Source organism: Asparagus officinalis, chromosome 7, assembly GCF_001876935.1.
Source record: "Asparagus officinalis chromosome 7, Aspof.V1, whole genome shotgun sequence".
Classification (NCBI taxonomy): domain Eukaryota; kingdom Viridiplantae; phylum Streptophyta; class Magnoliopsida; order Asparagales; family Asparagaceae; genus Asparagus; species Asparagus officinalis.
The window spans coordinates 143,249,064-143,274,453 of NC_033800.1; the positions used below are offsets into that span (position 1 = coordinate 143,249,064).

The 25,390-nt window shown below is 38.5% G+C and overlaps 3 protein-coding genes across 5 annotated transcripts in view; 1 reads left to right on the forward strand and 2 right to left on the reverse strand.

The window, feature by feature from the left end:
• LOC109848901 (60S ribosomal protein L34) lies at positions 8,248-12,356 on the forward strand. Its single transcript, XM_020418623.1, has 4 exons — positions 8,248-8,382; positions 10,202-10,281; positions 11,823-11,932; positions 12,026-12,356. The coding sequence occupies exons 1-4, from the start codon at positions 8,304-8,306 to the stop codon at positions 12,117-12,119; spliced, it is 363 nt and encodes a 120-aa protein (XP_020274212.1). The 5' UTR covers positions 8,248-8,303; the 3' UTR covers positions 12,120-12,356.
• On the reverse strand, positions 13,684-15,539 carry LOC109847891 (protein FEZ-like). Its single transcript, XM_020417120.1, has 3 exons — positions 15,377-15,539; positions 14,350-14,636; positions 13,684-14,088 (listed from the first exon to the last, which is right to left on the reverse strand). Exons 1-3 carry the CDS (start codon positions 15,537-15,539, stop codon positions 13,684-13,686), a joined length of 855 nt encoding a protein of 284 aa, XP_020272709.1.
• The window catches only part of LOC109848944, a 12,533-nt gene continuing 12,100 nt past the window's right edge, over positions 24,958-25,390 (reverse strand). For all 3 annotated transcript variants that reach the window (XM_020418683.1, XM_020418684.1, XM_020418682.1), the window contains exon 8: positions 24,958-25,326. In XM_020418683.1, coding sequence (XP_020274272.1) covers positions 25,204-25,326 — 123 coding nt within the window. In that variant the 3' untranslated portion in view covers positions 24,958-25,203. The remainder of the gene's footprint in view (positions 25,327-25,390) is intronic.

Below are 25,390 nucleotides of genomic sequence, written 5' to 3' on the forward strand. Positions count from 1 at the left end.
TTTGGACATGTATTCCCGATCCTTAACTGAAACAGGTGACATCTTAGCTGATAGCTTAAAGTGGGGAGCTAATGGAGTACTCACCGCTTTGGCATTGCCATCATAACTGAATTTCTTCAGCATCTTCTGCAAGTAACTCTTCTGTGTCAACTTCAACTTCCCCTTCACCCTGTCTCTCTCGATCTCCATACCCAATATCTTCTTTGCTTCTCCAAGATCCTTCATCTCAAATTCGGATGACAGTTCCTTTTTCAACTTTCTAATAGCTGAAGTATTCCTGGAAGCTATGAGCATATCGTCAACATATAATAGCAAATAGATATACTCACCATTCTGTAGCTTGTGCATGTAAACACACGGGTCATATGGGCTCCTCGTGTACCCTCGGCCAATCATAAAGCCGTCGAATCTCTTATACCATTGTCGCGGTGATTGCTTCAATCCGTAAAGAGACTTCTTCAGCTTGCATACTAATTCTTCCTTTCCTCCAGCTTTGAACCCTATAGGTTTTGTCATGTAGATCTCTTCTTCTAAATCTCCATGTAGAAAGGCTGTTTTCACATCCATCTGGACCAAATCCAAATCCAGCTGTGCCACCAATGCCAATAAAATACGAATCGACGAATGCTTCACAACAGGTGAAAATACCTCGTTGTAATCAACACCCTCTAGCTGTGCATATCCCTTGGCAACCAATCTGGCTTTGAATCTAATTTCCCCAATAGAAGATCCCTCTTTCTTTGCATACACCCACTTGCATCCAATAGCCTTCTTTCCCTTTGGTAGCTTTGCAAGTTCCCAAGTGTCGTTCTTATGAAGAGACTGCATCTCTTCCTCCATAGCTTCCCTCCACCTAATCGAATCAGAGCTTGACTCTGCTTCCTTGAATGTAGAAGGAACCAAATCATCAACGACTTCTGCTGATAAAGCATATGCAACCATGACATTGTCATATCTAGCTGGCCGACGAATGTTTCTTCTTGGTCTATTAGCTACAATGGACTCCTGAACATGACCCTGTTCCTGAGTCCCAACATCCACTGTATCCTCTAAATGCCCGGCTGTCATCTCATCTCCTCCCAGTGTCACCTCTGTAGGAGCCTCAATGGATACAATGCTATCTGGAGTGGGTGGGGTCACATCATCCTCTACGTGGAGTCACATCATCCTCCACCTGCTGTGATATCCCAACTGTCTGGTCTTCCTCCACCTGCTGAGGAACTTGAGGCTTCATCATGTACGCCTCGTCAAATATGACATCCCTGCTAATAACTATCTTCTTGTCCTGTGGATCCCATAACTTGAAGCCTTTAACTCCATCTCTAAATCCCACAAAGACTGCTTTCCTCGCCCTCAGATTTAATTTACCATCATTGACATGGTAATAAGCTGGACACCCAAATATCCGAAGCGACTCATAGTCACTAGCTACCGAACCAGACCAACGCTCCAACGGAGTCTTCCCCTGTATCGCAATGCACGGCAACCTATTCATGAGATGGCTCGCATAAACCAACGCTTCGGCCCAAAAGGATATTGACAATCCACTCTGTGTCATCATACATCGCACCTTCTCCAGCAAGGTACGGTTCAACCTTTCAGCCACCCCGTTCTGTTGCGGTGTCTCACGTACTGTGAAGTGTCGTCTAATGCCGTGATCCCAGCAAAACTGCAGAAACGGATCACTCTTATACTCTCCTCCATTGTCCGAACGAAGAGTTTTTACCTTTCTACCTGTCTGCAGCTCCACTTTCTTCTTCCATTCCACAAAAATATCCAGGACCTGATGTTTATGCTTCATCGGGTATACCCAATTCCTCCTGGAATAATCATCAATGAAAGTGACAAAATAGTTGGTCCCACCAAGTGATGTGTGCTTGGAAGGGCCTCAAACGTCTGTGTGAATGTAGTCCAAAATACCTTGGGTATTGTGAATAGCGGTACCGAATTCCACTCTTGTCTTCTTCCCAAGTATGCAATGTTCACACAGCTCCATCTTGCAGGTCTTTGCACCCTTCAATAGCCCCTGCTTTGCCAATACCTGCAGGGACTTATCACCAATGTGTCCCAATCTCATGTGCCATAATCTGGTAGTATCTTCCTCTGTGGTAATCGAAGCTGTCAGACCCCCTGTTACTGTCTTGCCCTTCAAGTAGTAAAGGTTGTTTTTCCTGACACCTCGCATCACCACCATGGACCCCTTTGTGACCTTCAGAGTCGCATTCTCCAAGATCACCTTATAGCCAGCTGCCTCCAAAGTTCCAAGCGAAATGATATTCTTCGACAATTGAGGAACGAATCTCACTTCCTTCAGCTTCCGAGTCACCCCATCACACATCCGGATCCGTACTGTACCAATACCACCAATAGGGCATACGTGATCATTACCCATGAGCACGACATCCCCTCTTTCTAACTCCTCAAAGCTAGAGAACCAATCCCTCCTAGGGCAAATATGGTATGTAGCACCAGAATCCATCATCCACTCCGTAGAGTCAGCGTAACAAACTGACGGTAGTGCAGAGCAGGAATAGCCTGAAGAATCTGTATCTGAATTGTCATCACTAGCCTTGACAACATTCACTTATTCACTTCCGAAGCTTGTACAGCTTTTCCTTTATTCTTCCCGGCTTTATCTTTCAACTTTGGGCAGTCGTTCTTCCAATGTCCTTCTTCTTTGCAAAAGCGACATTGATTCCTACCAATATTTCTATGGCCACCTCTTGACTTCGATCTTGAGCGATCACCTGGACGACGGTTTGGACCACGGCCTCGAACTACTAATGCATCTCCCGATGCCTTCTCGGAGGGTTCGCCATCACTCTTCCTCAACTCATAATTCACCAAAGCTGAGGTCACCTCCTTATAGCTAACCGTAGTTCTTCCATTTATCATAGTGAGAACAAACATTCCAAAATCATCCTCTGGCAACGAACATAATAGTAGCATCGCCTTGTCTTCATCCTCAACCATGATATCTACATTGGCCATATCCGAGATTAGCTTTGTGAAGTTGTTAACATGCTCCCAAACAGAAACTCCCCTCTTCATCTTGAATTGGTAAAACCTCTTCTTCAAGTGAAGCCGATTCTCAATGCTCTTCGTCAGATACTTCTCATTGAGTGTTTCCCACATTCTCTTCGCCGACGTCTTGTTCATTACGTCATAAATAAGATCCGGCGTCAAGCATGACCGAATTACTCCACAAGCCCTACTATTCATTTTCTTCCAAACCTTGTCCTCCATATCAGCGGGTTTCTCTTGTAACTCAAGAGTGTCCTCCAAATTTTGTGCATCCAAGGCGTCCATCACTTGACACATCCACAAACCAAAATTGATCTTGCCGTCGAACTTCGGAACATCAATCTTTGTATTATTGATGCTCAGACTCTGTATCGCCTTCGAAAGAGACGATCTTGATGTGCTTGTTTCTCCCATGTTGTCGATCTAATTTTCAAATAGGAATCCTCCAGCGAATCCTTCAAACAAGCTCCCAAGTCTAACCCGGAGCTCTGATACCACTTGTTGTGCGCAGCGAAAATTTCGGCAGCACCTCCGATGCGCAAGGTGCACAACAAGAGATTAGATCGTAAGAATTCCTGTATTACCAAGGAAACAAGAATCTAAAGCGGATATCTCAATAAAGTGAGATATCGGCTCTTCCTCTCATCAGTTCTAGGACTGACCTGTCAAGGGATCCTACAAGCTATTACAAATCACGGCAAGAACACAAATTTTTACGTGGTTCGGCAAATAGCCTACGTCCACGGGGCAAGGAGGGGGAGATCTACTATTAGAGGGAGAGATACAATTAGGGTTTACAATCTCATAAATAAAACCCTCTCACAAACTCTCAGATCCCTCACACAAATACTCTCTCAAAGAGGGTGCTAAAAACAAAGAACATCTACAAAAGACTTGTTTTTCCTCCTTGAATAGCCACCAAAAGCACTGCTCCTTTTTGTTCTCTGTGTTTGCTGCAGCCGCCAAAAAAGCACTGCTCCTTTTTGTTCTCTGTGTTTGCTGCAGCCGCCAAAACCTCTGACCTCGCACACTAATCAACCGCTGTCTAATTTTTCTGCGCTCAAAAAACAGCCGCTGCCACTTTTGTGCTCCCTGCCTTACCATTATCTTCACGAAACCCTAGAGGGTTTTATAAGGCTCTGATTTCGGGTGGGCCATCAAGCATGCGGAAAACGAAACGCGGAAGCAAACCGCGTTGCTGACCTTGCGCACTTGAATCACCCACGTGGGTGGTCCCCACACACAGGCCCCACATGGGATTTTAAAAATTTTAAAATCTCATGTGGGGCCCGGTTTACTGTAACGATGGGAGAGTGGGGTGTGGTTGGTGGTGTGGTGGGGGGTGTGCCCCTAACACCACTCATACATATATAAGTGAGCCAAATGACTGGCTCTGAATCCTTCACTATGCTTTTCACTGATTCAACAATTTTTTCCCCCTTTGTACGTAAACTACTCTCTTAAGTCAATTTGGCAACTTGGGTATTAGCTCGGAACAAGCTTAATGAAGATCAGCTCTGAACTAGGGTTCCTTTGAAGATTCCTGACTCCATTATTAGCAAAAAATTGGCCCCCAAAAAAATCTGGTCAAGTCATGGTTCAGTTATTTGCCAAACTAGTCTAATTCTGGTTTGGTTATTTTTTGACTTAATTTGATTATCTCAAATTGCCTAACATGCCCTAAAGCACCCAAGCAAACTCTCAAGTTAAAAAGATTTTTCATAATAAATGAACTCATGTTGTAGCTCATGGCCACTGAATGTTGTATGTATGGGCAGTTTGCCTTTCATGTCATGTAGTTTGGATACTGATACAAGTCGTAGGATTTACTATGTATAGGTTTATATGGGCATGAACTCATCACACGTACTATATATCTTTTCTGATATAATTGGATAAATTTTTGAAATATACCTTTTTAAAAACAAAATTATTAATTTCTACCTACTTGCAAAATATTTATCAAAATCGACCAAATTTCAGCCACTGACAGCAAAACTAGGTTGATTTTGATGAAAAATATTTCCGAAAAATTCATGGGATTGACAATCCTGTGAAGTTAAATTGTGCGTTAAACTCCTCAGGATTCCCAATCTCGTAGAGTTTTACGATTTTTTTTCCAAAATCGACCAAGTTTCTAAAATATTTATCAAAATCGATGTAGTTTCAGCCAACGTGCAGAAACTAGATCTGTTTTGATAAATATTTTGGGACTAGGTCTATTTTGATTATTTTTTTGGGAATAGGTCTAATAAAAATATTTGTCCGATTTAATTTGTTCACGTTGCAATATGCTAAACTCCTCCTCAAATTTTGAAATCATCACAAGTACTTCTTAACTCTCTTTTTTCCCTTTCAAAATGATAAATTATTTGGTTCCAATAATAGCAAAATATTATTTTAAAATTTTTTATGCTTTGTTATAAACAAAATTTAAAAGGGTTAAATTACACTAAAGCCCAAGAACTATTGGTGTATTGCACTAAATCCCCAATTACTTTCAAAATGGCACTAAATCCCCAATACCTTTTTGAAGTTGCAGAAATCTCCCAATAAACTTCCGTATTTTGCTAATAACCCCATAAATTAGAACCCACAAGTAACATAAAAAGGCTTTTCGAAAGATATTGGGGTTTCATGTAATTTATCCAAAAATATTGTGGGGTTTCTTGCAAAAATTATTCCTGGGTCATTGCAATTTTGAAAGTTACTGGGGCTTTACTCCAAAACACTTAAAGTTTAGGGGGTTTAATGTGATTTAACTTTTAAATAATTTAAAATAACAGTCAATGGTTTGTATCACTGGGCCTAAAAAAGAATTTTTAATATCTCTATAGCCCAAAAAATGTGGAAACGCGAGGGAAAAAGCAATCGTATAAACTCAATCATTTACTCCTCTTTTATGCTACAATGAATGTTACATTAGCATAAACAACAAATCAAATTTGCTCACCATATTTGAGTTTATTATTCGTGCTAAGTATTTTACTGCATCATAAACAATAAAAAAATCAAATATATTAAAAATTATATCCTTCTTTAAGTATAGAGGAGTAAATATGATTTTTAAATCAAATATATTAAAATTTAGATCATTCTTTAAGTATAAATGAGTAAATATAATTTTTAATTCTAAACATATAATAATTAAATCAAACGTATTAAAACTTAAAGAAAGATAAAGTTTAACATGCAGTCTTTAAAAAAAATTAGAGAGTCGTGCTTTGTTTGTGATGCACACTAGCAAGTCCGGAATGCTAAAGCGGGACGATAAGGGCCTGTTTGTTTCACCAGTTTAAGGAATAGGATTAGTAATTGGGGTCTGACAGTGGCAATTTGGTAATTTATTGATCCTATGTGAATTCTATTCTGGGGTTTGGCTCAGCCAGAAATTTGGGATTACCAAATCTATAAAGTAGCTACAGTATCGTTTTTTTATAGAAACCCAAATCGGATGCAGATGAACGGAATTTAATTTCTTACACTTACGGAGAGAGAGAGAGATTTGATTTGTTAAGTTACCAGACAGACACGTGTGAGTTGCATGCTTGGGCATGGCCGCAAAATTAGCAGATGTCAACAAAAATGAAACTCATAAGACTGAGGACTAATATGTGAAAGCCATAAATTATACGAAAGGTTAACGTAATATATCAACTTGTATATAATATAAAACAAGACAGGTCCTTGTTTGAATGAATGCATGGTGTCTAATTTTATGCATTTCTTCGTGCTGCAAATCTAGATTTAATCCAAGGGAAAATAATAAAAAGGAGAAATTTTAAAAATAAACTTTTTTGAAAACAATATAAACAAAATAGACCATTTGATAATAAAATTAGCAAAATCGACCTCGTTTTAGTCTGCAGCCGATTTTGCAAAACAAAAGCTTTAAATTACACGGGACTACTAGCCCGTATGATTAGTCACCATTTATTAATCAACGTGTCTTCTAGTGCTGCACTGCTAATAAAGATTAGCGTGTTCTAATTACACGGGACTAGTAGTCCCATGTAATTACCAAATCTTTTTTCAGCAAAATCGATCGTTTTTTTGCTAAGATTGCAGAAAATGATCGATTTTGACAATTTTGCTATAACGGGATCGATTTTACTAATATTAAATAAAAAAAATCGTCCTTTTTAAAAATTTATCCTAATAAAAAACATACCGAGTACTACAACCATGTACGTTGTATATTATTCCCAATGATAGGGATATGAGTAATAGAAGAGTCTCCTGTGTCATTCTCTTGATTGATGTACGTCACCAAAATAAGCGTTAAAACCTTTTTATCTTGGCTTGCCGCTTGTGAGAGTTTGGACGTATAACGCATTAACGACACACTAACTAATTATGTGCACGAACACATCAACCCTGATTTCTAAATCATTTTTATTTGGGGGGGAAAAAGAAAAAGAAAAAAAAAAGATCACTATCTGTCTATCTCTACCAAGTCCATTCGCTACGAGACAGAGTTGGCCCTCAACGTAGCGAGAATAGAATGTCTGCTGATTTCAAAAAAAATTCTAAATTACTCACGCAGACCAATAATATACTTTCATCCAACAGGCTTCTCCAATAAAGGCCCGTTTGGTTGATGTTTTTGGTCTCGGGTGTTGGTCAGAAAACCTGCAAAAAATATTCTTTTGACAGGCTTTCTGTCCAACACACGAGACCAAAAACATCAACCAAACCGGCCCTAAAGAGACTTATATACAATGGGAGGCGCTACAGTCACACCCTAAATCACACTCTCAACTACATTCTTCTCTAGCTACAATGTACTGGGGCCCACGTGAGAATTAAAAAAAAAATTTCTCATGTGAGCCACAGTGCACTGTAACAAAAGAGGAGTGTGGTTAGAAGTGTAATTTAAGGGTGTGTCTCTAGCATTTTCCATATACAATTAATTTAGTTAATATTATTCATGACCTCCACGGAAGTTATATAGAGTTTGTGCATGTGGCTGTCACTTTTTCTGAAGGATCCATCATTTCAGAGCTTGAATGGGCCACGCCAGCGAGTCCGGAGCCCAACTTTTTGTCGCTTTCGGATATGGGCCTTTCTTTACCAAGGCTAACTGAGCAAGAACCTAAATAGCCCGGCCCATATAGAGAAGAGTTCCATCCGTCCGATCAAAGAAAACAAGCATCGGCCGTAGGATCTAGGGTTAGGGTTTTGTAAAAAGAGCGGTCATTTATATAGTCTCCCTCGCCTCCGTTCTCCTTTCTCTTGAGTTTTTAGGTTCGAGATCGAGAGAGCGAGAGAGAGAGAGAATGGTTCAGCGACTCACTTACCGAAAGAGGCACAGCTATGCCACGAAGTCCAATCAGACACGTGTCGTCAAAACCCCCGGTAACGATCTCTCTCTCTCTCTCTCTCTCTCTCTGTAGATCCGACCCAATTTAGGGTTTGTGTTAGTTTACAGTGATTTTCATTGGGTTGAGGTTAGGGTTCATGATTTTCCTATGGGAATAACATTAGCTAGCTTTAAAGAAACAATTTTAGCTTGTAGAAACTCGTTTTTTTTTTCTTTAGCCTCTCTATCTGTTAATGGGATTCGAATGAATGGATCAGCTTTGAACTCCCTAATGTGTGGCACGTGTGATTTGACCCAACTCCACCTCGTGTAGGAAAATCCTTAAAGCTAGCCCTGAACTATGAATTATACATTTGCTAGAGGTTTAGCTATGTGAAGCGACAGGGCTTCGGGTGCTGGGTGCTGCTAGGGAGCACGCATTAAGGATTTACCTATTTAAGATGGAGCATATCCTCGCAGAACCTCCCGCACGATGGGGGAGGTTCTGAGCCATTAATGTGCCAAACAGGAAAGGGGGGGTGGTGGTATGGATATTTCACTGTGTTCTGATAGAAAGTGCAGCCGGAGTGTTGAGCCGACCCCTACGAATCTACTGGGTAGAGCTAATGTGGTACCATAGTTCAAAGTTTGGCTATTATGGAGACACCCTTGTTGAGCTTGTGTCGGTTCAGGCCCTTGTTCACCATGCGCTTGGCTAGTTTTGAATCGATCTAAGTGGTTCGGGTCCTAGCAACATTTTCATCATGCACAAGAAATTACAAGCAATGAAACGCAAGTTTGAAAGTGTCGAGGAATGTTTAGAAACGGCGGAGTTGCTTTTTGGAAATAATAAAGCTTCAAAACTTGGAATCCGAGTTTGACTTACTTACCAATCAAAGACAATTTTCCGCCAAGTTTACCGGCTTGCCAAACAAGATAGATGTTCTTGGCGGCTGTTTGCTTATGAGGAGCTTTGGTTCACAAAGGGAGAGAGCGTCGCAAGAATTCTCTGCTGTTTCTCTCACAAGTCCATAAGAGAGAGAAAAGCCTTTGTTTGTGTGTTGCTCCTTCACGTTTTGAATTGCTAATAGGTGCACACCACACTACTTAGGTTGCTGGTCTTGAAGCAGTTTGTGCTTAAGTTCCTTGCACCGGAGTGGGTCAAAGAACACATTAAGGTAAGCGTTCGAGGACAGACAACATCTCCACTGCTATAAAAATTAGGAAATCCTAAAATATTCTAGTTTAATTTCTGTCCCATTTTCGATAATTACTGCAAACTACTTTCCCTTTGGAGATCTTTGGTATGTAGACCCTGAGAACTTTGTGGCCAAAATAAAATTTAGCTTCTTTGTCGAGCTATCTAAGTGGGCAACCAAATTAGCTTGTTTGACAATTTGAAACTTCATCATTGTCAAAATATATGTCCATCATTTCTGACAACCCCACAAGTTTTGAATTCGCTATTTTTAGTATGTGATATTATCCTCTTTTTTGGATGTATGTGTCATTTTTGACAACCGAAATGAGTTAAGTGGGTTACTAGAGAACATATTATTCTTAATACCAAAATTAAATTACCGCCATACTTTCTAAAAAACCCCTCTCCTCTATGCATGAACGTTTATTGTGAAAAGAACTGGATTAACTGAGATTTAAATGCAATAGCTAATTTAAGGCTGATGTAGTTAATTCAGCAACACATTCAAACTGTTTGGATTTACTTATTAATCTGGTTTGTTGCAGTACCAAACTGAACCTTAGTGCTCTTTCTTTTCTGTGCTTGTTCGCTACAGTTTGAGTCTTTCCTAAATTTCTAGTGTAAAAGCTTTTTTTATCTGTGGTTTTTGATTTGATGTTTGTCTGTGATTGCAGGTGGGAAGCTTACCTACCAGACTGCCAAGAAGAGGGCGAAAGGACCAAGGTGCCCTGTGACTGGAAAGAGAATCCAAGGGGTATTTAGTGCTCTCCTTTTCTTAATATATATATTTTTTCTTTCACTCTTTATGGGGACTGTTGGGATATTTGTTGTCTGTTGGGCTCTTCATTTGGATAGTTCGTTTTAATTGTTTTTCCTTTGTAAAGTTCATTATAGTGGTTTCCTCATTGTGATTGGTGCATCTTGAGGTATGTCTGGAGATTGTTTTTTGTGGAAATCAAAATGTAATTTCCAAATCGTTTCATTTTTTCATTCTTTCCCCATCGATTTTTTTTTATGCGTGCATTTTTATGACATAACATTCAGTTTTTTTAACAGCTTATTTTCTATGCTTTTTGTCATGTGTGTTTAAGTTAGCTTGCTCTAGATGAAATGGGACTATAAGAGGATGTAGGTAGTTCACATATGTTTCTGTAGCCTTCATGCTTGCGGTGATTGATATAGATTTGTCTTGATGCTGCTCACATAAATGCGGTAAAATCATATGTAGTTGCTGTTACGTGACGATTTGGGTCACTTCTGGATAAATTTGCTTAAAAAGTTATCCTGTTTAGATTTTGGTGGTTTAGAAGTTTTTGTGTTATCTTTCCTTTTTTCTTTGAATCTCAAATTATATGCCTATCATGCCTTTTATCATGCCTTTATTCTAGCAGTATTCGAGCGTATCTAACCGTTATCCAACACCATTGAGTTGTGCTTTCTTCATTACTTATTATTATAGGTGCATTTAGTTTACACGAGTTCGTAGCCAGGGATGTACCGTGCTGGGAACATTGAGTACTTGGACGCCATTATTTTTCATAGTATAAACACCATGCATGACATTTTAAAGGATCTTCTATAAGATTGCATTATCCTGATCTTGTTGGATTATTACTAAGCTAGTAAAATTTATGAATTATGCAACTATGCAATCATGCGGTCATCTTATTATTTCGAAGCAGGTTGTACTTACTTTTTACTTGTTGCTAGTGTTATTGATGATTATATTATAATTTTGACCCGTTGTTGTCGATGATGATATTATATTTTTGACCCAAGTGGATTATATTGTACTTCATGAAGATATTACACATTCAAGATTACTTATTCCAATCAATATTTAGAAGATATTACCAAATAAATTTTCTTGGTTGTATGATATTTGGAGTTGCAAGCATTCCAATGTATAATATTGGAGTCTTTATTTTCTAGCCTTCTAAATTGATATATGATTTTGACTTGATTGTTAGATGTGAAAATATGAAACCTTTATTTGGACTGCAGTTGATTGTCAGATTACATCAAACCTGCAGTACAAGCATGTTATATAGATCCTGCCTGTGAAACATGTGCCTGTCATGAATAGCATATTAGATAGCCAACTTCAGAAGGATCATCATAAATTTATTTTTGAGTGCTTGTTGATCGAATTGATCGATGTCAACATTGCTAATTCTCTTTATGCAAGTAAATAACTATGTTATTTGTACATCATAGTGAACAAAGTTGAATGATATAATTCATTAAGCATCGACATATACCGCGTATTCTTAATCATCGGCTTTCAACTACTAGATTCCTCACTTGAGACCTACTGAGTACAAGAGGTCTAGGCTTGCGAGGAACAGGAGAACTGTGAATCGTGCTTATGGCGGTGTTCTCTCTGGCAGCGCCGTGAAGGAGAGGTATGGTACTAGCATTTTAATTGACATTCTCGTTGATTCTTTGTTTCGTTCTCTCTTTTGTATCTAATCTCTTTTCTTTGATGTTGCAAATAGAATCATTCGGGCCTTTTTGGTAGAAGAGCAGAAGATTGTGAAGAAAGTTTTGAAGATTCAGAAGGCCAAGGAAAAGCAAGCCGGCAAGAGTTAAATGAGTAATTAAGAAGGAATTTTGACTTTCATTATGATATGTATGAGTGGCTATCAAGCAGTTGCCATTTCTCTTTAGATAATGTTTCATTAGTTACTATGAACCAATATCTCTTTAAGAAGTTGCGACTTTTTTTTGTTTAAGTATTTCTGCTTGGCCGTTCATTACTTGTATTTTGCTTGGATGCGTACTTGGATCGATTCAGAAATCTATTTGGTTGATCTTTACCTCATTTTAATTTCAGTTGAAGCAAGCAAAATATTTGTTTTTCAGCCAGCCTTATTTTTGTTATGCTTGTGCTATATAATTGCCGACTTGTATCCTCTATTGCTAAGAGGAAAGAGTCCCCAGGTTGATGCTATTTAAGGGTAATTGCACGTGACTCCCTTTGTTGTATATCCCCTGAACCCATTTATTAACGCTGAGGGGGCTGTTTGGTTCTTTGCAAATGTAATTTCAGGTAGTGTTGCATGCTGCGTTTGTTGTAGGAAAATACATCAAATTTGTCGTTTGGATTTCTACATTTTAGTTATAGCAAATGTATTTTCAAAGTCCGTTCTAATGTTCTAATGTTTGGTTAGTTGCAAAAAGTGTTAGATTTGCAATTTTTATCATGGCAAATGCATATCCATTGCAATGAAGTGATTGTTTCTCTGAAAATGTTAAAAAGGTCTAATATTTTTGAGGTAGAATTAACTAAATTTGTTGACGTTTTTAGGTTTTTGTTTAGTTTGTGCAAAATTGCAACATTTGTTGCGCCGAAATTGGCTGCAACAAATGTTTTAATTTTTTTCTATAAAAAGTAAATCTAATTACCATAACCAACTATCTAGAAAAAAAAAATCTAATTTTAGAAGATGCCAGCCTTTTCAACCATGATTGGTTGCCACGTACCTGCTCCCTAATTATGATGCGTCCTGGATATTTACTTAATTTTAAATGAATAAAGAAAATGTTATTGCCACTATCATCTTTACTTTTTTTTTTCTAGTTTCAACAATATTTTATTTTGCAAACAAGCATTGCGTTTCACTTTCAGATACACTCTCTCAGCTCGCCAAAAAAGTGGCTTTCACTCTTCCAATTCACCTTCGGTTTGCCAAACACGCCAATATTTCATGTGAACCAAACAACTCCTGAGCCTCAACTTGTTTTTCTAAAAGTTGCGATTCAGGAGTACTAAGCTATACATAGCCAAGAAAGAGATTTGAATTAAGGATCATGAGTTCCCCCACTTCAAAATTATCTACATGAGATTATAACTGTACAATAAATTCCTCTAAAAAATTATGTGCATGACAGGTAACTTATACTACTCTCTTAGTTTCATCTCCGATACTGCTCGCTGTAACTGTGCAATAAAATCCTCTCCAACGTTACAATCTAAATTAAAAAAGTACAAATCTTATCAGAACACCTGTTATTCTCCATACGACGACGAGATCGTTTTGGAGTGTAAATCTGACTGTGAATGACTCATAACCATAGCTGTATGCGGACAGTTCCGATAAAATTTGTACTCTCCAAATTCATTGCACGGTGTCATCCGAGCTAAGTGTAGCATCTATTCTCCATCCAACTCATAGAAGCATGACGGAGACTCCCATGACAAATCGAAGGGAAAATCCGCAGCACCTGCTGCTCCCAGCCCAGCATTTCTCATCGTCGCGTCCTCTTCTTCGACCCTCAACGCGTCGTCTGCCCCTGGCCGTCCAAAGTTCACGTTGGTCGACGCTCTCTTGACGTCGTTGATTTCTTCGGGGGAGAAGTTGAGATGCGTCGAGGGAGAAAAGGAGGTGAAATCAAGGACGGGGAAGAATTCGGGTGGTCTGGTTCCTTGAGCGTTTGGAATGTTGGAGAGCGTGGCGGAGTTCTCGGTGATATGAAATAAGTGAGCCATCGAGTGGTTCAGTTCTCTTTGAGCCATCGTAGCGCTCTTCTTGAAAATCCTACAAATTGCCCATGAATCCTGTTGGAGGGGACACTAACATACGTTAGTATTCCTTTAAAAGTATAAATAAATAACAGATAAACCTCAAAAGTTATTTAAACTCGGGGGTAGTGAGTCTGTTTCAACAATGAAATCACGGGGGTAGTAAGTTCAAAAAAAAAAAAAACAAACAATCTTATGGCGGGTTATTTGAAATCTAAATTTTCACCTATATCGTATTCATATTTGTATCCGTACCCGTACCTGTATATGAAGATAAAGTTCTAGCTATTTACTTACGTTCGGATGCATGCTCTTATCAAAAGGCTGCACTTTAGTAGGAAGTCTATACTCATGCATCATCCAATCAGTCTTGGTACCTCTGGATGCTCTTCCTCTATAAAATACAAGCGATTTCTTGAGACCGATGCATCTTGTTCCCTCCGACGAGTAAATTGGCCGGTCAGTCCCTGTAGCTTTCCAGAATCCGGCGACTGTGACTCTGTTAGGTCTTGAGCTGTTCTTGTATTTTCGGTCTCTTGGACAGAAGAAATACCATTCTTTTTCTCCAGTGGTTGGTGCTAAACCTTTAGAAGGAGAAAGGGGAAGACAAACATGAGTTTTCTGGCTAAATTTCGCAGAACTACCGAGAAATATTACAGATTTTTTTTATTTTATTTTAAAAAGCTATGATAAAGTATTTTTATTAGAGAAAAATATTGGAAAAATGCCCTTCACTATCAGAACCTCATGACAGTTTTATAGGAACCTGAAAATTCATCGTAAATGTAAAGTTTCAAAAGAAGTTTAGTGTTGCTATCTGAAAATTCATGTTAGTTTTGTAAAATGTAAGAGTTTATGATGTTTTGAGTCATGGATAGCTTTTTTGATAGTTTGTGATGTTTTGCTGCTCTTTTTGTTGATTATGAAGCCTGTGATTTTTTTTTTTTGAATATAAACAATTACTGACCATTTTATGTACAACCCTTAGTGGTTTATGATAGTTTCGTGAAATTTACCTTTTCTTGGCAATTGTTAAGAATTTGGGCTAAATGATCAAATAGTTAGTTAGTGTGTGCAGATATATATCAGAAAAAATACTGATAGCAACAGCTAAAAGTCTGAAAAATGGCATCAAACTATTTCACCGAACCACAGAACAGACATAGAATGTGCCAATAAACCTTGCACTTTGATGAAAAGAACAAGAAACTAGGGAGAAAAATACCAAAACGAGTGTTTTTGGTGGACAAGATGCACATGTCAGAAATATTGATCTATTTGCATTTAATTAAGGAATTTAAGATTTTTGCAAAAAATCCCTTACTTGGGAGATCCCATGGATCAAACTTGTAAATATCTAGTTGTCGAATAAGCTCAATAGCAAGTGGCTTTTGCTGAACTTTTCTCTTGAGATAGAAACCGACAAGCTCTTCATCTGTTGGATGAAATCTAAAGCCTGGAAGCAGCACTTCATTTCTCTCTTCCATATCTCTTCTATACTTTCTGTGTTCCAAACCAAAACCACTCATTAATTTCATCAAAGAGAGAGAGACAATTTTTTTTTTTAAAAAAAAGCAACTTAATGCCTTTGTTAACGTCGAAGACTAGTGCACATTACAAGTATCAAGCAATCAATTTGCTTCAAATATAACAAATACCTACCGGCTGTAATCTCCACAGAGGCAAATTTGAGGAGTTTGGTATTGTAAATTCTGAATGTTTGGATTATGTTTCAGGATTCTACGGCTTATATAGCAGGTTTAGAGCACAGTTCAGCACACCAAATCAGAATTGTTTATTTAATAAACAACCATTTTCCCTCCTTCCTTTCTTGAAGCCCTTCATTTGTTTAAATTTTAAAATGGGTCTCAATCAAATTACAAACTCCGCAGTATATTGGTCATTTTATTACTACTCTGTTCACATTTCATCGTATCTGGTTCATTATATATATATATATATATATATATACCCAGTTAATTAAGCGATAGATAAGCTTAATCCCGGTAGCATGACATGTTCAAATATATTATAAAGTTATTCAATCTAATAACACCTCTAATTAATTAGTTTCTATGAGGTATTATTTCTTATCAGATTCATGAAGTTTATCGGTAAATTTCAATTCTTATCTTAATAGGTAGATATTTGTAACAACTCCTTGTCTTGGTGTGATTAGGCATCACACGAAGATTCCTTAATTCAATAAAAAAATAACAGGAAAAGTATGAGGAGTAAAAAAATACTGGAAAGTTTTCCAAGTGAAGATATGGCTGAGCTAAGTAGAGAGTGATGTTAATTTCTGTTACATGGTTCTCTCATAAATTGACAGGTTTGGATATATATCATTCATAGGTGTGAAAGCAGACTTAGTTTTTAAGATCAAGTGATGCTGTGATGGATTGCTCCTTTTTTGGTGACTTTTCTTACTCTTCAGATAACTGTATGGGATTAATTTAGTATAGTGTTTTACTAAACTTTGCCTTCATTTATACAAGTAGTCTATGAGAGGTTATGTTTGAAAACAAGTCTTAACACTAGATATAAATAAAACGTCTTGAGGGTATGTACTTAATTAGTCTGTAGTAGTATTTAGGATTTATTTTAAGAAATCGATACCTACTAATTTCGGATACATTTATGTGGTTACTCTAGTGAGAAACCTTTTCGAAGAAATGCCTAGGATTATACCGAATGGTTGCATCTTTTAGAATACTTCTCACTGTATTTTCAGGTAGTATTTTTGAGTTACATGAGAGATCAAAATTTGCAAAAATCATATAAAAAGGATAGTATAGAAACTGATACACAAAACTTAATTATTATCTTCTAGAATAAGCAAAACCCTCATGCCAATGTGGATGCCCTTTCTTGTGTCTATTCACGGATAAATTAAACAAGTGATGGTGATTATGAAATTGAATAATATATAAACATGGAATATTATTATGTACACATTCTTTTATGTCGTTTTGTGTTTTATCATTATTTGAGTCAGCATATACAGTTAATATTATTATGTACACATTCTTTTATGTCGTTTTGTGTTTTATCATTATTTGAGTCAGCATATACAGTTCCAATTAAATTAAAAAAAACCCCTACAAACACCTCCAAGATGGAGACATGTATGAGTGTATTTTAGTTAGTGTATTCATACACATAGCTCATTTAATTTAATTTCCACATTACCAAGTATATTTTAATATTTTCCATAGAGGAACTTGGTTGAAATAAGTCCACCCTTTTCGTCTATATACAATTGTATACTTCTAAATCGTCCCATAATTCTTCTTTGAATGCATCAATGTTTTCTTATTTGTGAGTTTAATAACATGGAAATTAAAAAACTAGACGGCCTAATTATCGATTATATATAGTTGATTCTAACTTGTAAGACCAAGTTAGTTGACCTGTGTCTCCCAAATTGCATGCATTGCTCTGGGGGTTAAGCCCCTTGCTTAGGGCCAATAATTATTAATTAATCTCCTAGCTTTGAACCATTCATGTCTTTTAATTTTGATAATTATTCGGTTGGAATAGTGTAAATCAAGTTTCAAAGAATGGGTCAATTTCTTCAAACCTGAGACTCCGTCTCTCTTGGTATATATGTATTACGTAATATAAATAAATAAACAATGTTATCGTTACAAGTGCATATCAGTCACTAATTCAAGTCTAACTACTAAATAAGATGTTGAGTTATGTACTTGATATTTTTGAATTAGATTTTGTAATTTTTTTTCTTTCAGACATAGCTCGACATATTGCTTTCTTAGGTGTGAATCCATATATATGCATGCATAAAATCAGAAATCTATGTAACTTTATTCTCCTAATCTTAGTCTAATAAACCCTACTCAACAACTCTTAGTTGTATTAGTGAACTTGTGATAATTAATTTAATCCAATCATATTCAGCCTGTTAAAAAAATAAGGTAAAATTTTAAAGGAATAATTTATTTATTTTTTTCTTCCATGTCTTTTTCTATATTTTTCCTGTGCACTTCTTGATCAATAGTTGCATCCTCACGCTGTTGCAGCTCTTACTGTTATTATGCACTAATTTTATTATTTATTTTCTTTCTGTCACAAATTTAAGCAGCTGGCTTAAAACACTCCAAACGTAGTTCTTCATTTGATGTAAGGAAAATTATATGCTCCCTGTCCCTCTCAGTTTTGTGTAACGGATATGTGATGTACAGAATATCTATCAGATTGAGATTTTAATTGCTCGTCTCTCAATTGAAGTGCATATATTTTTGAGTTTGCAATATATTGAAGTGACATAGGTTGGGAAATAATCAATCAGGGTATAGTATTCAAATAATATATAGAAGACATATAACTGTTTTATTAGGTTCTTGTGTCGATTCCATCTCTCTCGATCATGAAGCAAATATTGGTAAACGTGGGCCCCGGTTATATTTATTTATTTATTTCCATTTTGTTTGGAAATGGGATGTTGAAGTGTTCAATACTTTGCGATTATGATGAAAATCTTTAATTCCATGACTTAAACATGGGTGATTGCTTCTAGTTCACTTAAGCAAATGAATATACATGAAACTACTAAGTACATAGAGCACAACAGTAGATGCACACACAAAATGTTTCGCTTCAAGTAATTAGCTCAATCATTTGTGTAAATTGTGTGTAGCATAAAGGAAATCACTGCTTAAAGTTTTATACATTTGTTCATGAAAATTAATTGAAGGAGAGTAAAGACTTAGTAGAAATCTGTCTAGATTGATTATCCTGGACAAAATTCCATATAGGATGCTCGTCTAGCATGTTTCCATTGAGGATGATCCTGGATGGATGGATTTCCATCTAGGATACTAATCCTCCGTTTAGGACACCCCAAAATATCCTAGATAGAAATTCCCTCTAGGATGAACATCCTAGACGGAATATCCGTCTAGGATATTCTGAAAATTCTAGACGAAAATTCCGTCTAGAAGGAGCATACTTGACGGAATTTTCATTTAGGATGTTTTTTTTTGAAATATATTAAAATATGTTCCATATACCATCTAGGCTTTTGCTTTCATATTCAATCACACTCATACATATCACACAAATTATTTATGAAAATATAACATGAATACAAAAATATTCATTCAAACATAAAAATAGCTGTATAAAAAATAGAAATTATTATTAAAACAAAGAATTACAACATTAAATAACACTAGTCCAGTATAAATATAAAACAAAAGAGCAAATTGTTTACGAAAAAAATCCCATCTTCATACTCTCCTCTTTTGAAGCTATTTAACACCTTCAAAACACCCAGCAAGTTCCAGTCCATCTCCGCGCATTTCAAACTTGTTGATAGTAGAAATTGTGAATTCTTGGGATTGATGAGTGGGGTCCACCCACGTGCATGAAGACTCAACACCCACGAGTTTTGTTGCTTGAGTCCAGCGGACAAATGCTAAGGCCCACCCGACATTTGGTTCTATAAAGTGAGAGCCTAGGGTTTTGTGCTGAGGGGTGCAAGGTGGGAATCTTCTTTGCTGGCGGCTACGAAGAAAAAGCAAGGGTTTTTTTTTGTGAAAAGGCTTTGAAGCGGAGCAAGTGCAGGAGCGAAGGCAGAGAGGAGAAAAGGAATAATTGCGGTGGATTCTCCTTTGGCAGCGATCAAAAGCAGAGGGAAAGAAGAAGGTGCAGTGGCTGTGCAAGTCAGACGTGTGCAGTTTGTTCCCTAGAGTTTGTGCTGTCTTTTAGGATTTTAGCATCCTCTTTTGAGAGAGATTTTGTGTGAGGGATCTGAGAGTTTGAGAGGGTTTAGATTGAGTGATTGTAAACCCTATTTATATTTCTCCCTCTGATAGTAGATCTCCCCCCTCCTTACCCCGTGGACGTAGGCAGTTTGTCGAACCACATAAAATTTGTGTTCTTGCCGTGATTTGTAATAGCTTGTAGAATCCCTCGACTGGTCAGTCTTAGAACTGATAAGAGGAAGAGCCGATATCTTACTTTGTTGAGATATCCGCTTCAGATTCTTGTTTCTTTGGTGAGACAGGAATTCTTACGATCTAATCTCTTGTTGTGCACCTTGCGCACCGGAGGTGCTGCTGAAATTTCCGCTGCGCACAACAAGTGGTATCAGAGCTCCGGGTTGGACTTGGGAGCTTGTTTGAAGGATTCGCTGAAGGTTTCCTATTTGAAGAGTAGATCGACAACATGGGTAAAACAAGCACATCGGGATCGTCTCTTACGAAGACGATACATAGTTTAAGCATCAATAACATGAAGATTGATGTTCCAAAGTTTGACGGCAAGATTAACTTCGAATTGTGGAGGTGTCAGGTGATGGACGCCTTGGACGCTCAGAATTTGGAGGAGACTCTTGAGTTATAAGAAAAACTTGCCGAGATAGAAGCTAAGGTTTGGAAGAAGATGAATAGTAGGGCGTGTGGAGTTATTCGGTCATGCTTAACGCCGGATCTTATTTATGATGTGATGAACGAGACGTCGGCGAAGAAGATGTGGGAAACACTCAATGAAAAGTATCTTACTAAGAGCATTGAGAATCGGCTTCACTTGAAGAAGATGTTTTACTAGTTCAAGATAAAGAGGGGAGTTTCCATTAGGGAGCATGTTAACAATTTCACAAAGCTACTTTCAGACATGGCTAATGTGGATATCATGGTTGAGGATGAAGATAAGGCGATGCTACTTTTGTGTTCGTTGCCCGATGATGATTACGGTACTTTTGTCCTAAATATGATTAATGGAAGAACTACTTTTAGTTACAAGGAGGTGACCTCAGCGTTGGTGAATTATGAGTTGAGGAAGAGTGTTGATGAGTCCTCCGAGAAGGCATCAGGAGATGCTTTAGTAGTTCAAGACAGTGGTTCAAACCGAAGCAGAAGGTCGCGGTCTAGAGGTGCACATCGTGGGATTCGTAGGAATCAGTGTGCCTTTTATAAAGATGATGGACATTGGAAAGCCGAATGCCCAAAGTTAGATCGAGCCGAGAAGAATAAGAGGAAAGCTGTACAAACTTCAGAGGTAAATGTTGTCAAGACTAGTGGCAACAATTCAGATTCAGATTCTTCGGACTATTTATTATCTGCACTACCGTCAGTTTGTATTGCCAACTCTACAGAGTGGATGTTGGATTCGGGTGCTTCATACCACGTTTGCCCTAGGAGGGATTGGTTCTCCAGTTTTCAGAAGTTGGAAAGAGAGGATGTTGTGCTCATGGGTAATGGACATGCATGCTCTATTGGTGGTAGAGGATGTTGTGCTCATGGGTAATGGACATGCATGCTCTATTGGTGGTATTGGTACCGTTCGTATTCGAATGTATGACGGCGTGATTCAGGAGTTGGATGAAGTGAGGTTCGTTCCGCAGTTGTCGAAGAACATTATTTCACTAGGAGCTTTGGTGGCATCTGGCTATAAAGTGACCTTGGTGGATGCATGTTTGAAGGTCACATTGGGGTCCATGATTGTGATGAAGGGCGTCAGAAGAAGTAATTTGTATTATTTGCTTAGAAGCACGGTGATTGATAGGGAGATGACGACTTCATCAGATTCGCCTAGACTGTGGCGTTGTTTGATGCTAGGTTATTTGATTGGTAATGTCGTGCATAGGTTATTGAGGAGTGCTATGACCTGCAGTTTGAAGCCCTGTGAACCCATTGGTATGAGCAAGAAGACCGAGGTGGAGTTTGGCAATTCTATCCATCATTCGAGGGGTCTTCTGAGGGGTGTTCATTCAGGCATTCGGGGGCCTACCAAGAGAGCATCATTGGGAGGTAATAGGTATGTGGTTTTCGCAGTTAGGGATTGCTCTAGCCATTGGTGGGTTGCAACCAAGTCTTGTTGGTGTGAAGTCCTAGAAGCCCGTAACAAATAGAGGAAGTGTATTGGCAGAAAGGTGAAGGTACTTCAGTCTGATGTTAGAGGAAGGTACAAGAGGGACCTATTTCTGCATTTGTGCCGAGCTCACGGTAATTGGAGACACTTCATTGGTGTGGAAACTTTGAGGCGACGTGATGGGATAGCAGATTTGGGGAGCTGTTCCTTTCTGGAGGAGGATCGACGTTTGATGTCGAGCATTGGCATTGGTGTGCGGGCTACGACATGTTTGGGCCGTCTTATGTATAGGTTGTCGACTACTACATGTAGAGATATGGGATCTGGTGAAGCTGCTTCAGATTTTGGGTTGCGTCGGATGTTTGGCTACCCAGCACTTGGTCACATCGTGGATGTGAGATTTGATCTGATATCACATTTGGGATTCAGAGGCGTGTTTGATTATCGGGTATTGGCTTCTGACTTTGTTCTGAGCAGGTATGTCACGTTTGACTCTCGGCAGGTGGAGAGTGGTGATCAGATCATTAGGACATCGCAGCAGGTAGAGAGTGATGTTACTCCATGTTGGGTGAAGACTCCAGATCATACTGTATCATTTGGGATTCTAGCTGAGGTGACACAGATTGGGGATCATTTGGATTTGGATGCAGATGATGAGTTGGATTCGATTGCAGCTGATGGACTTGATTTGGATACGGTTATTGGTTCACCTCAGATGGAGGTGTTTGATTTGTCTCAATTTGGGGCTATTGGGAGTGCTATCAGTTGCAGATCGTTTGGTAATATTGGAGAAGGGTTGCGAACTCTTCTATTTGATTGAGATCGTTCGCGGCCATTGGGTGAACTACGTGAGGCTTGATTCCTTGGGCAAGAGGATACGTAGGCAGCCATGTTTGATGCAGCCGATTTGGATTAGTTGATTTTGATAGGGGTGAGATTGTTTGGATTCTCGTTCGGGTTCTCGACTTGTTATGGATGGAATCCGTTGTCATGAGTCTGTTGCCATGGCGTACTGGACACAACAAGTGAGGCATTTGGTGTGGTCGGTGTCGGCTCAGTTTTGGGAAAACTTTACCGAGGTGGAGAATTGTGAATTCGTGGGATTGATGAGTGGGGTCCACCCACGTGCATGAAGACTCAACACCCACGAGTTTTGTTGCTTGAGTCCAGCGGAAAAATGCTAAGGCCCACCGACATTTGGTTCTATAAAGTGAGAGCCTAGGGTTTTGTGCTGGGGGTGCAAGGTGGGAATCTTCTTTGTTGGCGGCTACGAAGAAAAAGCAAGGGTTTTTTTTGTGAAAAGGCTTTGAAGCGGAGCGAAGGCAGAGAGGAGAAAATGAATAATTGCGGTGGCTTCTCCTTTGGCAGCGATCAAAAGCAGAGGGAAAGAAGAAGGTGCAGCGGCTGTGCAAGTCAGACGCGTGCAGTTTGTTCCCTAGAGTTTGTGCTGTCTTTTAGGATTTTAGCATCCTCTTTTGAGAGAGATTTTGTGTGAGGGATCTGAGAGTTTGAGAGGGTTTAGATTGAGTGATTGTAAACCCTAGTTGTATCTCTCCCTCTAATAGTAGATCTCCCCCTCCTTGCCCCGTGGACGTAGGCAGTTTGCCGAACCACGTAAAATTTGTGTTCTTGCCGTGATTTGTAATAGCTTGTAGGATCCCTCGACAGGTCAGTCCTAGAACTGATGAGAGGAAGAGCCGATATCTCACTTTGTTGAGATATCCGCTTCAGATCCTTGTTTCCTTGGTGAGACAGGAATTCTTACGATTTAATCTCTTGTTGTGCACCTTGCGCACCGGAGGTGCTGCCGAAATTTCCGCTGCGCACATCAGAAATATGCTTCCTCCCTTAGATTTCTTAAAACTCTGGAGACAACATAAATATTAGAAATAAGAAAATTCTCTCTAAATGTCAAAATTAAATAAAATCTCAAATCTATCAATTGAAGCATATTAGTAAATAGTTAAAGCTCCACTGCTGTAAAATGAGTAGAAATAAATTCAATAGATTATAATTCTTCATGACATTGCCACAACCAATCCTTAAGGAACAATCAAGCTTTAACAACCAGCTATGCACGTCATGAGGAACTAGAACTAAATCCAATAAAAATCTTAATTATTCAAGCTATAACCACAATGCGCAGTTTTCTACTTAAGTTGATGTCCACCAAAGTTCCTAACCACACATTTATTAATATAAAACACATTTTTATATAATACAAGGATCCCTAGGCAATATGAGTGATTAAAAACTTTGGTGGACACACTATTTGTTAGGATATGTGAAGCCTAACTATCAGACATGCCCTACATTTCAGAAGAGAGGAGGAACAAAGCTGGAACAGGATGAACATGATCGACGATGGCGGAGTTCAAGCAAAAACGACGAAGGAGGCGGTTTTCTGCATCGCGGTCAACTGGCCATGGCGCGGCGGTCGACCGACGTCGTGCACAGCTGGGTGCACAGGCCAGGAGCTCATCGCGGTCAACCGCACGTGGCGCTGCGGTCGACCGCTCAAAGTCCAGAGAGCAGGCCGGAGTTTTGTCTTCGTCGCGGTCAACGCAGTGAATCCAGATTCACTACCTCAACGTATCTCGAATCACTGTAGTGAATCCAGATTCACTGCATTGATGTAATTAACGCATGTGTTTAATGAGGTAATTAATGCATGTGTCTGTTGACTGTTTGATTGAATCCTAGCCATTGGATGAAGGAGGTTTTTAGTTTTTAGGCTAAGGAGATTTTTATTAGAACCTCTATATATATATACACACACACTTATCATTTTACTGTCAGTAGGTGACAGAGAGTAACCAAGAGAGAACGTGGACAGAGTTGGTAAGATTCATGATCTATCCCAAGATCACAAGATTAAGAATGCTATCAATTAACATTACAACAAAGAGCTCTTTCTTCATATTGGCGAAGCAAAAAAATAGACCTAATATTACAGAAAAACACATAGGAACCGAAAAACTGAAGTTATCTGCAATAACAACAAAGCCAATATATCAAATATTTAGGAGCACCTATTAATCCCCAGAAAGACACAGAACTATAAATGTGTGAGAGCAAAGCCAGCAATCTCAAGTATACCATAATCGAACAATTTAATCATAGAATTAGTAACTTGGCAAAGCAACTTTTTTTTTTCTTTCTCTTTTCAAATTTGCCTTCCTCTCTTCTGCCATCGAACCCTGGAGAAGTTTCACACAAGTATTATACATTACATCGGTAATACTGAACAATTACAACAACTATGAACAAACTGAAAGAGGGAACATTGGAAGTTAAGTGATTAGCGAGATCGAATCATTGATTTGGTTCTTGCTGTGGAGTTATGGGAGAATCTGGTGCAATGGTAAACTGAAAAGCTCTTCCTTCTGCTGACTGGAGTATGAACGCCACTTCTGTCGCTGCCATGGCTGCAGCTTCCTGATCCAAAAATAAATAAATAATAATAATAATAATAATAAAATATAATCACCCAAGGCAAATA